The 13,406-nt window shown below is 43.1% G+C and overlaps 1 protein-coding gene across 1 annotated transcript; it reads right to left on the bottom strand.

Moving 5' to 3' along the window:
- Positions 1 to 12,165: 12,165 nt before the first annotated feature.
- On the bottom strand, positions 12,166 to 13,221 carry HMPREF1541_03117 (uncharacterized protein; the record flags this gene model as incomplete). The annotated part of the gene is made up of 2 exons (XM_008717469.1): positions 12,166 to 12,740; positions 12,834 to 13,221. 2 exons carry the CDS (start codon positions 13,219 to 13,221, stop codon positions 12,166 to 12,168), a joined length of 963 nt encoding a protein of 320 aa, XP_008715691.1.
- Positions 13,222 to 13,406: the final 185 nt, after the last annotated feature.

Raw genomic sequence — 13,406 nt, 5'->3', positions numbered from 1 at the left:
GGCAATGGAAGCACATTAAGGTAGCTCTTGGTCGCGTACAGGCCTTGAGATGCAAGAGCTTGTTGAGTGATGTCGCATGCTATCACTCACTTAGAGCAATCTATGAGACATGATCGTCGTCCCGCGATTTACTAGGAGAAAGACACTCACTGTCTCTGGCCGAAGGTCTCCGGCTCTCGGACGCGCAGGAGGCCCTGACCGGCACGGGGTGGCCTTGACGTGTGCTGAGCAAGTAGCCTCTACTAGTATGCCGAAAACTGACATCCACACGAGTTCCATCATTGCACGTTTTGTGCGAACTATTGGGCGGCAGCAAGCGAGTCTTGACACCATCGTAGCGCCCAAGATGGCGGCGGTGGCATCTAGATTTACTGTATGTCGGTCCGAGATCTTGCGGACGCGTTCGTAAGCGAACACAGAGCCATGCATCACTCCAATGTAGTGCTGAGAACCGCAACAGTGAGTGACCTGCTGGAAGTGGACTGGGTTGCTGTGGGTAAGTAATGGGAATCGAGTTGTCGAAGGAACCAGACAGAGTTGAGCGGAAAGACACCTGCGTGGGAGCCGCCAGGACTGAAGGGGTAAGGCTATATCGAGTGGGACAGTCAGGTTGGTAGCGCTCGGTGTGATTACTCGTGCGAGGGCAGCAAGACGCATCCGCAATGTAGCACATGTTTTAAGAGCTCGCAACCGATTGACATAAGAAAGTCAACTCTCGTCGCCGTCCATTGAGCGCTTCCATGTATGATCATAATCTGCTTGCGACGGATTGCACTGACTGGTGAGCCCTATAGACACGAATGAGCGGCGTGAACGGAGAGCCTAGTGTTACGACCCAGGCCACTGTTACGACCCAGGCCACAGCGCGACCTGCAGGCCACCGGTGACGCCCGGCCTGAAGACATAGGGGAAGGTTAGCCGACCCCAAGGGAAGGTGTACATCACGTGACCCAGGCGCTGGGTCCGACAGGTATGATGGGTCTGCTGGGGCCCTGGCAGGCACAGCAGACACAGCAGGACCTAGCATTACATATCTTTACAGGACTATATAGAGGGACAACCTGTCCCGACACTAGGTAGGACTCTCGTAGTCAACTTCGTATATTGATTCGCTCTATACATTAGTAGTATAACTGCTACTATTAGTTCCTATGTTTACTTTGGCCTAGCCTTGACCCTAATACTATTCACCCAGCTACTAAACCCAGTTTAGACCTAACATTCAGAGCAGTTCATAACACTTTAACTACCCTGCAACAGATAGTATTAATTATGTCTAGTGTTCAATCCCTATCCCTATCCAGATCTGTCTTAGGAAAGAGAGGTGGTACTACTAAGGCTGCTTCTAGCCTTAGTACCTTGGTCTAGTCAGAAGGAGATGGTAAGCTCAAGGCTAGGGTGGAACCCTTTACAGGGCAACGCTCTTAACTTTGAGCTTATCTAATCCAGCTCTGTATAGCCTTTAACCTTAACCAAGGACAGTTTACCAGTAACTGACTGAAGGTTATCTACGCTACAGCCTATCTTAAAGGAGCAGCTTTTACCTGGTTTGAACCCTTTCTCAGCGACCACTATGAGAATGCAAACAGGGCTAAAGAAAAGACTAAGAGGCTTATTGACTCTTTTGAGGAGTTTGAAAGAGAAATAAAGGTGATCTTCAGTATAGCTAATAAAGAAAGAACTACTGCTAGAGAGATACATTAGCTTAGGTAAACCAGATCTACATCTACCTACTATTCTATATTCTAGCAAGTAGCCTTACACCTAAACTGGGATAAAGATAAAGCCTTACAGGACATGTTCTATCAGGGATTGAAGATAGAGGTTAAAGCTAAAATAGCTGTACTGCTACCTACAACTCTGATTAAAGTGATAGACAAGGCTATTAAGGTGAACAACCAACTCTACAAGCTTAGGATAGAACAATAATACCCCGGAAAGGTTCTATTCAGTAGATATAGGGGGAGGAAGGGTTGTACTTATGATTAAGGGGACCTAATGGATCTTTCTATGATATAAGCTGGATAGTCCTTATGACTTAGAGGCTGTAGTAATAGCAGGATCCTAGGCAGAGATAAACAGGAGAAATATAGACAAGACAACCTGTGCTTTAGTTATAGAAAATCTAGACATCAGGTGAAAGACTGTGGGACCCTGACCTAACAACTATATATAATAAACAAATAAACAGCTGGTACACCAGGAAAAAAGGCTGACACTAGTGTGAGCACTACTAAAGAGGCGGGTAACCTCTCTGAATCAGAAGAGGTACAAGCACAGGAGGGATCAAGACAACCACTAGTAGGAATAAAGGCCTACTAGGAATGGTATAAGAAGGAGTTTATATAGGCGCACATATCCTCTAAAGACAAAAGCTTTGTTAAGATCCTGAGAGAGGGAGAGGCCTCTTACACACAACCTCCAGAAAAGGAGAAGGCCAAGCCAGAAAAAGAAGCGGATACACCTGAGAGACTCAGCCGTTTCCAGAAGAAAGCTATTTAACTAGCGGAGAAATATGACCGCCACACTAGAAAATCATAGACAGCCTGTTAGTATGACCAATACTTGGCTTATAAGAGCGAGAAGGAAGGGTCAAGGTAATACCCTAGGGGAACCAAGAACAAATATTAATACCAAGACCCGGCCAAATAGGTAAGAGACCTCCAATAGGAAGAGTCTAAAGAAGGTATGCAGGATCCCTATAACATATACATAGAGGATAAGGAAACTATACACAATCTTTCTATGATAAGCTAAAAGGTGCCTAAAGGAAAGCAACCTAGTAAGAGGGACTCTCCCTTAGTGATCCTTAATACAGGACCTTTCTATATTACAGTAGCCACTAAACAGTGAGGATTAACTATAGGATAGGATAGGGAAAAATACCCTACCTATTTTCTAACAGGAGGAAGGATAGAGACACAATAACCCATGGTAATAAGGGTGTGCCCTGACCATAAGTGTCCTAAATATCTGACTATTTATACACACAACGTAATAGAACAGTTAATATACTCTCTAGAGGAATAAGGGTTAACAAGCCTATATATAATAACTAAACAACAACCAACCGCGTCACTATACTTCTAAAACAAGGAAGAATTAACAAGTGAAGAAGAATCAAGTGACAAATTAGATTAGGAAGACTAGACATATAACAGCGAGCTCCCTAAGGCCCTAAATAAAGACTAAGCCTCTAAAGCTAAACTATAGATAGTTACTTATGTTACACTAGGATTAGTCAGGCTTATCACTAATTAATGGGAAAAGAAAAGGTGTACAGGAGATTGTTCAATTAATACCCAGCATGTACATATTATATATATATCAAAAACAAGCCTAAAGAGGGATATTAGAGCATTTCACTTGAAAATATATAAGGACAAATAGTGTGAAAACAAGGATAATCTACATGTACATATTAAGTATAGGGAAGATAGAGTATCCAAGGAGATAAACATACCTGCATCCTAGAAGGAACATTTTAAAAAGCTATAGCTTAGATCAGAGCTACTAAGTAAGGAGGTCAAGGTAAAAGACAAAAGACCTGACAAGACAATATGGAGCAGGAAGTTCTTGTGCGCTAATGCAGATTGCAGAGACTTTATAGAGCCACACGAACATCACTACACTATTAACCCTATAATACCTTACCTAGCTATCTCCTACTATTAGGTAAGAGGAATACTCTAGGAGGGAGGGCTCTATAGAGACAAAGATTACACATTCCAAGAATACTAGCATATCTACCTACTAAAAAACAAGAGAAGGGGAGGCCATTAAGGCAAACCTCTCCTCTAATAAAGCCTTAGCTTTATACACTTAGTAGAAACACTAACTAACATTTAGTTTTAACTAGATATATCCAAGGAAACTACACAAGGATAATAGTCAACAGTAGAGCCAACATTAATTATATAGGTGTAAAGGCGGCCTATCAACTAAAAAACCACTGGTACAATAAAGAACAACCTTATTAATTAGATATAGCTAACAGCAACCTAATGAAATAAGACTAAGGATAGGTTAAAAGAGAACTATAGGATATCTAACTTCAAATTTAAGAACATAAAGAAAACATTACACTGGACATTATTAATATAAAATACAATATGATATTAGGAATAGAATAGCTAGCACAGCACAATCCAGTAATTAACTAGAAGAAAAGAACACTCAAATTTCTGAATTATAGTCATAGACAACAAACAGAGACCTAATCAGTCTTAAAGGTTCCCTTCGTAAAGGTAATATAGGTATAACCAGTGGGAAGAGCTCTAGTAGGTATAGCTGTATTAGAGATTCCTCCAGAATACAAAGATTTTAAAGATGTGTTCACAGAAAAAGTAGGGAGTGCTACCCTACTAGAACACTAACCATAGGACTATAAGATACCCCTGTTAGTGGAAAATCTAAAGTACCATACCAGATTAATACCACTTTTAAAGAAGCAGGAGGACTTCTTAAAAGAATACCTAGATACCCACCTAGAGAAACAGTTTATATAGAAATCTACGTTACTAATAGCATATAGCATGCTATTTATACTAAAGAAAGACAGCAGCCTACAACTATATATTAACTTCAGGAAGCTCAACAATATCACCCAAAAGAACTAGTACCCACTTCTATATATAGATAAACTACAGAACAGGCTTCTAGGTACCAAGTAGTTCATAGCGATCAACATTAGGGACACCTACTATTAAATTAGAATAAAAGAGGGTAAAGAATAGAAGACAGTGTTCAAAACATGTTAGGGACTCTATAAGTACCAGGTCATACTATTCAGATTAACCAACACACCCACCTCTTTCCAAGAGCTAATTAATGACACCTTATAGGAATACCTAGACATTTTTATCCTGGCCTACTTAGACAACATCTTGATATTCTCTCAAACTTATAACAAACATATAGAGCAAGTTTAAAAGGTGCTTAAGAAACTACAACAGAAACACCTCCCAGTGAAACTCAGCAAATGCGAATTTCACAAGCACAAAATAGCTTTCCTTAGCTACCTTGTCTTAAAGAAAGGATTAGCTCTAGATCCTGCAAAAATACAATCTATTAAGGAATAGCCCAGGCTACAGAATATTAAGGAAGTACAGTCATTTGTGGGACTTGCTAACTACTACTACAAGTTCATCTTAAGGTATTCTCATACAATAACCCCCTTAATAAACCTTACAAAGAAAGATCAATACTTTAACTGGACAGAAGAATGCAAGCAAGCCTTCAAGGCTATCAAGGAGAAAATAACTAAAGCTCCAATACTTGCTATCTTTAACCCAGAGAAGGAAGCTATACTCAAAATAGACGCCTTAGACTACACAGTCAGCGCATGCCTTACCCAAAAAAGGGAGGATAGAAAGATCAGGCCAGTAGCCTATTAGTCTAGAAAGATAACCAGACCTAAGTTAAACTACAATATCCATAACAAGGAACTATTAGCAATAGTAGAAGCTTTAAAAGAATAGAGAGTATACCTAGAAGGGACCAGTTAACCCATTCAGATCTTCACTAACTATAAAAATCTTCTATATTAGACTATAACAAAGGAACTTAACCAGAGGCAAGTTAGGTGAGTAGAAACACTTGCAGTATATAACTTTAAAATCACACATATTAAAGGAACAGAGAATAGACATACTAATACCTTAAGTAGACAACCTAACTATACAGAAGGAACTAGACCCGCGCCAGCCTCAATACTAAGGTAAGAAGGAGACAGCCTAGTATATAGAAAACCTTAAACATTAGCAACTATAGAAATACAATTAAACAAACAACAACACCAGGAGGTTATACACAATAGGCATGATATCAAAACAGTAGGGTACCTAGGTGTTAACAAAACAATTAAACTTATAACTCAAGACTTTACCTGGTCCAGCCTAAGGAAGGATATAGAAACCTACATCAAGAACTGCGACTTGTGCGTACAAACTAAACATAGTCAACACAAACCCTATAGGTTACTATAATCCCCAGAACTACTAGACAATATATAGACCTCAATCATGATAGACTTTATTATAGATCTGCTAAAATCCACACATCCCCTTATAGGAGTGGAATACAACAGTATCTTAGTGATAGTCAAAAGACTAACAAAATAGGCATACTTTGTACCATTCTTAAAAACAGCAATAGCAATAGACTTCACTCATATCTTTATAGAAATAGTCTTTACATAACACAGAATACCAAAAGAAATTATATCAGATAGAGATAAGCTCTTTATATTATAGTTTTAGTAGTCATTAACAGATCAGTTAGGAACAAAACACAAACTATTAACCACATTTCACCCACAGACTAATAGACAAACAGAAAGGACAAATCAGGTCCTTAAACAATATTTACAGTGCTATTTAGACTATAAACAAACAAAATAGGTGTTATGAACCGCTCCGAACGTCGGGTCCAAACTGGGTTTAGCAGCTGGGGGAATAGTATCAGGGTCAAGGCTAGGCCAAAGTAAACGTAGGAACTGATAGTAGCAGTTGTACTACTAGTGTATAGAGCGAATCAATATACGAAGTTGACTACGAAAGTCCTATCTAGTGTCGGGACGAGTTGTCCCTCTATATAGTGCTGTGTAGCTTGTCTTGCTCTGTGTAATCTGTTGCTCTGATAACGGGAGCACCCCAGATTACAGAGCATGTCACGTGACTCACCAACTGTCCTTTTGTCCCTAGGGTATGGCTTTCCGTGGGGTCCAGTCCTCCTCTGGGTAACCTTCCCCCTTGGGCCCTAGCGTCCCTGCGGCCACTGGCCTCAGTCAGGTTGCGGACGTGATCCGTAACACTTTCCCCCTCCTAAGCCTCAGTCGTCCTTGACGCCTATAAGTAAGTGAGTCCCTCCTGTTCCATATGAAATCCTCGTTCATGGCTGAATATGCCTCCAGTCCGTACTGCCAAGCTTAGTTCTACCGATCGCCGAAAACGTCTTGCTGACAAGATCAACCAAACCGGTTTCCCCGCAATGGCTCCCTGCCCTCAGTGTGTTTCTTCTGGGTCCCACTGCATCGTTCGAAAGGGTGCTTCGCGTTGCTCATGCTGCTTACGAAAGAACGTCACTTGTGGGGGCACCTTTTCCGATGCCAAGTTTAATACGCTGGAAAACCAGAAGACCGACCTTCTCCGCAAGAAGGTTGAAGCGCGTTCCTGTCTCACCAGTCTCGCCTGGGAGCTGCTTTCCCTCCAAAAGGAGCACGACTCCCTCGACAAGAAACTGGACAGAATCCACAACCGCTAAGAAAAGATGATCGAGGAGGAAGCCCGAGCCCTTGAGGAGCTCGACACTTTCACCGGCGATCCTGAGCCGCTAGCTGTGATGTCCTCTCTGGATTTTGACCTTGGTTCGGAGCTGTCTAGTTGGATTTTGGCTGGCGTTGAGGAACCTCAACCACCAGATCTGGTTGTCACTGTCTTAGGTTCCGGCGATAGTCCCTTAAAACCTCCCGCGTAAGATTCTCCTCCGGTTCCCACGTGTTTTCTGTATGCTCATATCCTTTCCAGTGAATCAGATAGTGTGGCTTCCCGTCGATGAGTTGGGTTCCCATAATACAATCGACCTCGTAATATGGTTCCTGTGTTTCCTTGTGAACGTATATTGGTCCTGGAGTCTTGATGTTTTGTGGTGCTTTTTCCAGTAGTGACACGTGAAACACGTTGTGTATCCTTATTTCTCTTGGAAGTCTGAGTTGATAGTTGACATTTCCTGTTCTTCTGATGATCCTAAATGGTCCAAGTTTGGTGTAATCCAGTTTGGAGCTTGGTCGCTGTGTTTTTATGTTTTTTCGTAGAAGGTAAACCATCTCCCCCTCTGAGAAGACTGGTCCTCCAGTTCTCTTTTTGTTTGCATATTTTGTTGTTTTATCTTGAATCTCCTGTAAGTCGTCTCTAAGTAGTTGATGCATCGCTTGTAAGTGCGTTACTGATATTTTTGCTTTTTCTGCCACTGGCTTCATACCTAGTTTGTGATCATGAAGTCTTGGGTGTTTTCCATAGTTTGCGTAATAAGGAGAGATTCCTGTTGCTCCTGCTGAATTGTTGTATGCAAATTGTGCTGTTAGTAATAACTCGACCCACTTTGTTTGTTTATAGTCTAAATAGCACTGTAGATATTGTTCAAGGACTTGGTTCGTTCTTTCCGTTTGTCCATCAGTCTGTGGGTGAAATGCTGTTGACAGCTTATGTTTTGTTCCTAACTGGTCTGTTAACGACTGCCAAAATTGCGATGTGAAGAGCTTGTCTCTGTCTGATATGATTTCTTTTGGCATTCCGTGCTGTGCGAAGACTGTTTCCATAAAAACGTGAGCAAAGTCTGTTGCTGTCGCTGTTTTTAAGAATGGTACAAAGTATGCCCACTTTGTCAATCTTTTGACTATCACCAGGATGCTATCGTATTCCACTCCTGTGAGAGGATGTGCGGATTTTGGTAGATCCGTGATGAAGTCCATCGCGATCGAGGTCCATGTGTCATCTAGTAGTTCCGGAGATTGTAGTAACCTATAGGGTTTGTGTCGACTGTGTTTGGTTCGTGCGTATAAGTCGCAGTTCTTGATGTAGGTTTCTACATCTCTTCTTAAGCCGGGCCAGGTGAAGTCTCGAGTTATAAGTTCGATTGTCTTGTTGACACCTGGGTGCCCAGCTGTTTTGATATCATGCCTGTCGCGTATAACCTCTTGGCGTTGCTGTTCACTTAGTTGTATTTCCATAGTTGCCAGTGTTTGAGGTTTCTAGTATACTAGGCTGTTCCCATCTTGCCTTAGTATTAAGGCTGGTACGGGTCTAGTTCCCTCTGTGTAGTCGGGCCTTCTGCTCAAAGCATCAGCACGTCCGTTTTCCGTTCCTCTGACGTGCGTGATTTTGAAGTTGTACGCTGAAAGCGTTTCTGCCCATCTGACTTGCCTCCGGTTGAGTTCCTTTGTTGTGGTCCAATATAGAAGATTTTTATGATTAGTGAAGATCTGAACGGGTTGACTGGTCCCTTCTAGGTATACTCTCTATTCTTTTAAAGCTTCCACTATTGCCAACAGTTCCTTGTTGTGGATATTATAGTTTAACTCGGGTCCGGTTATCTTTCTGGACCAATAGGCCACTGGCCTGATCTTTCTATCCTCCCCTTTTTGGGTAAGGCATGCGCCGACTGCGTAGTCTGAGGCGTCTGTTTTGAGTATGGCTTCCTTTTCTAGGTCGAAGATGGCGAGTATTAGAGCCTTAGTTATTTTCTCCTTAATGGCCTTGAAGGCCTGTTTGTATTCTTCTGTCCAGTTAAAGCGTTGATCCTTCTTTGTGAGGTTTGTTAAAGGAGTAGTTGTATGAGAATACCCTAAAATAAACTTGCGGTAATAGTTAGTAAGTCCCACAAACGATTGTACTTCCTTAACGTTCTGTGGCTGAGGCCACTCCTCAATAGATCGTATTTTTTCAGGATCTGGAGCTAATCCTTTTTCTGAGACAAGGTAGCTGAGGAAAGCTATCTTGTGTTTGTGAAATTCGTATTTGCTGAGTTTCACCGGGAGGTGTTTTTGTCGTAGTTTCTTGAGCACCTTTCGAACCTGCTCCACATGTTCGTTGTAGGTTTGTGAGAATATGAGGACGTCGTCCAGATAGGCCAGGACGAAAACGTCCAAATAGTCTCGTAAGGTGTTGTTAATTAGCTCTTGGAAAGAGGCGGGTGCGTTGGTCAATCCGAATAGCATGACTTGATACTTATAGAGTCCCTAACATGTTTTGAACGCCGTTTTCTATTCTTCACCCTCTTTTATCCTGATTCGATAATAGGCGTCCCTAATGTTGATCGCTGTAAACCACTTGGCGCCTAAAAGTCTGTCCTGCAGTTTATCTATGCGCGGAAGTGAATATCAGTTCTTTCGGGTGATATTGTTGAGCTTCCTAAAGTCGATACACAGTCGTAGGCTGCTGTCTTTCTTGGGTGCAAATAGCACACTATGTGCTATAGGTGACGTAGATTTCTATATAAATTGTTTCTCCAGGTGGGTTTCCAAGTATTCTTTCAAGAAGTCCTCCTGCTTCTTAGAAAGTGGTATTAATCTGGCATAGTACTTCGGATTTTCTACTAACAGGGGTATCTCGTGATCCCACGGTTGATGTTCTAGTAGGGCAGCACTCCCTACTTTCTCTGTGAACACATCCTCGAAATCTTTGTATTCCGGGGGAATTTCTGATGCAGCCATACCTGCCAGAGCTCTTCCTACCGGTTGTACCTATATCGCCTTTGTGAAGGGAACCTTTGAGGCTGATTGGGCCCCCATTTGTTGTCTGTGACTGCAATTCGGAAATTCAAGTGTTCTCTTTTTCCAGTTGATTACTGGATTGTGCTGTGCCAGCCATTCCATTCCTAATATCACGTTGTATTTTATGTCAACAATATCCAGCGCAATGTTTTCTTTATGTCCTTGAATTTGAAGTTGGATGTCCTGTAGTTCTTTTTTAACCTACCCTTGGTCTCGTTTCATCAAGTTACTGTCGGCCATATCCAATTGGTAGGGTTGTTCTTTGTTGTACCAGTGGGTTTTTAGCTGATATGCTGCCCCCATGCCTATATAGTTGATATTGGCCCCACTGTCGACCATTATTCTCACGTAGTTTCCTTGGATATGTCCAGTTAGGACCAAGTGTTGGTTAGCGTTTCCACCGAGTGTACAAAGCTAAGGCTTTATTAGAGGAGAGGTTTGCCTCAACGGCCTCCCCTTCTCTCGTTTTTTAGTAGGTGGATGTGCCGGTATTCTTGGAACGTGTAATCTTTGTCTCTGTAGAGCCCTTCTTCCTGGAGTATCCCTCTTGCCTGGCAGTAGGAGATAGCTAGGTGAGGCACTATAGGGTCAATAGTGCAGTGATGTTCGTGTGGCTCTATAAAGTCTCTGCAATCTGCATTAGCGCACAAGAACTTCCTGCTCCATATTGTCTTGTCAGGTCTTTTGTCTTTTACCTTAACCTCCTTGCTTGGTTGCTCTGATCTAAGCTGTAGCTTTTCAAAATGTTCCTTCTAGGATGCGGGTATGTTTATCTCCTCGGACGCTCCGTCTTCCCTGTGCTTAATATGTACATGCAGGTTGTCCTTGTTTTCGCACTGTTTGTCCTTACACATTTTCAAGTGAAATGCCCTAATGTCCCTCTTTGGGCTTGCTTTTGATGTGTATGTGACATGCGTGTGTTGGGTATCGATTGAACAATCTCCTGTACACCTTTTCTTTTCCCATCGATTAGTGACAAGCCTGACCAATCCTAATGTAATGTGAGTGACTATCTATAGTTTGGCTTCGGAGGCTTGGTCTTCGTTTAGGGCTTCAGGAAGCTCGCTGTCATGTGTCTAGTCTTCCCAATCTAATTCGTCACTCGACTCTTCCTCACTTGTTGTTTCTTCATCTTGGAAGTATGGTAATGTGATTGGTTGTCGTTTAGCTATCATATGTAGGCTTATTGACCCTTGTTCCTCCAGGGAGTATGTTGGTTGTCCTATCACATTGTGTGTGTGAATAGTCGGATATCTGGGACATTCATAGTTAGGGCACACTCTCATCACCATGGGTTATTGTGTCTCTATTCTTCCTCCTGTCGGAAAGTAGATAGGGTATTTCTCCCCGTTTCGTCCTATGGTCAATCCCCACTGTTTGGTGGCTACTGTGACATAGAAAGGTCCCGTATTAAGGATCACCAAGGGAGAATCCCTCTCGCTAGGTTGTTTTCCTTTGGGCACCTTCCTGCTTATCATGGAAAGATTGTGCTTAGTTTCCTTATCCTCCACGTACACATCGTGTGGATCCTGCGCACTTTCTTCAGACTCTTCCCGTTGGAGGTCTCTCATCCAGTCGGCCGGGTCTTAGTATCGATATTTGTTCTTGGTCCCCCTAGGGTACCACCTCGACCCTTCTTTCTCGCTCCTGTGTTTAGAGCATCGATCGTACCAACAGGCTGTCCATGATTTTCTGGCGTGGCAGTCATATTTCTCCGCTAGTCGAATGGCTCTCTTCTGGAAACGGCTGAGTCTTTCAGATGTATCCGCTTCTTCTTCTGGCTTGGCCTTCTCCTCTTCTGGAGGTTGTGTGTGAGAGGCCTTTCCCTCTCTCGGGATCTTGACGAAGCTCTTGTCTTCAGAGGATACGTGCGCCTATGTAAACTCCTTCTTATACTATTCCCAGTAGGCCTTGGTTCCTACTAATGGTTGTTTTGATCCCTCCTGTGCTTGTACCTCTTCTGATTCAGAGAGGTTGCCCGCTTTTTTGGCAGTGCTCACACCAGTGTCGGCCTTTTTTCCTGGTGTACCGGCTGTTCGTTTGCTCATCATATGCAGTCGTTGGGTCGGGGTCCTATAGTCTTTCGCCCGATGTCCGGATTTTCCACAACTGAAGCACAGGTTGTCTCGTCTACGTTTCTCCCGTTCGTCTCTGCCTAGGATCCTTCTGTTACCGCGGCCTCTGGGTCGTGAGGATTGTCCGGCTCGCATCACGGAAAGATCCATTGGGTCCCCTTGATTGTAAGTACGATTCTTCCTTCCCCTATACCCGCTGAATAGAACCTTTCCGGGGTGTCGCTGTTCTATCCTGAGCTTGTAGAGTCGGTTGTCCACCTTGATAGCCTTGTCTACCACTTTGATCAGAGTTGTAGGTAGCGGTACAGCCATTTTGGCTTTAACCTCCATCTTCAATCCCTGGTAGAACATGTCCCGTAAGGCTTTATCTTCATCCCAGTCTAGGTGTGAGGCCACTTGCTGGAATATAGAATAGTAGGCAGATGCAGATCTGGTTTGCCTGAGCTAATGTATCTCTCTGGCAGCAGTTCTTTCTTCATTAGCCGTACCGAAGATCACCTTCATTTCTCTTTCAAACTCTTCGAAAGAGTTAATGAGCCTCTTGGTCTTTTCTTTAGCCCCGTTCGCGTTCTCATAGTGGTCGCTGAGAAAGGGTTCGAACCAGGCAAAAGCTGCTCCTTTAAGATGGGCTGCGGCATAGATGACCTTCAGTCGGTTGCTGGTAAACTGTCCTTGGTTAAGGTTGAAGGCCATACGGAGTTGGATCAAATAAGCTTGAAGTTGGGAGCGTTGCCCGGTGAAGGGTTCCACCCTAGCCTTGAGCTTACCATCTCCTTCCGACTGGACCAATGTACTGAGGCTAGAAGTAGCCTTAGTAGTACCACCTCTTTTTCTCAAGACAGATCCGGATGGGGATGGGGATCGAACGCTAGACATGATTGATACTATCCGTTGCAGGGTAGTCAAAGTGTTATGAACCGCTCCGAACGTCAGGTCCAAACTGGGTTTAGCAGCTGGGGGAATAGTATCAGGGTCAAGGCTAGGCTAAAGTAAATGTAGGAACTGATAGTAGCAGTTGTACTACTAGTGTATAGAGCGAATCAATATACGAAGTTGACTAC

Source organism: Cyphellophora europaea, assembly GCF_000365145.1.
Source record: "Cyphellophora europaea CBS 101466 unplaced genomic scaffold supercont1.3, whole genome shotgun sequence".
NCBI classification, from domain to species: Eukaryota; Fungi; Ascomycota; class Eurotiomycetes; order Chaetothyriales; family Cyphellophoraceae; genus Cyphellophora; species Cyphellophora europaea.
The sequence above is the reverse complement of the archived record's forward strand: the minus strand, read 5'-3'. Positions and strand labels throughout refer to the sequence as shown.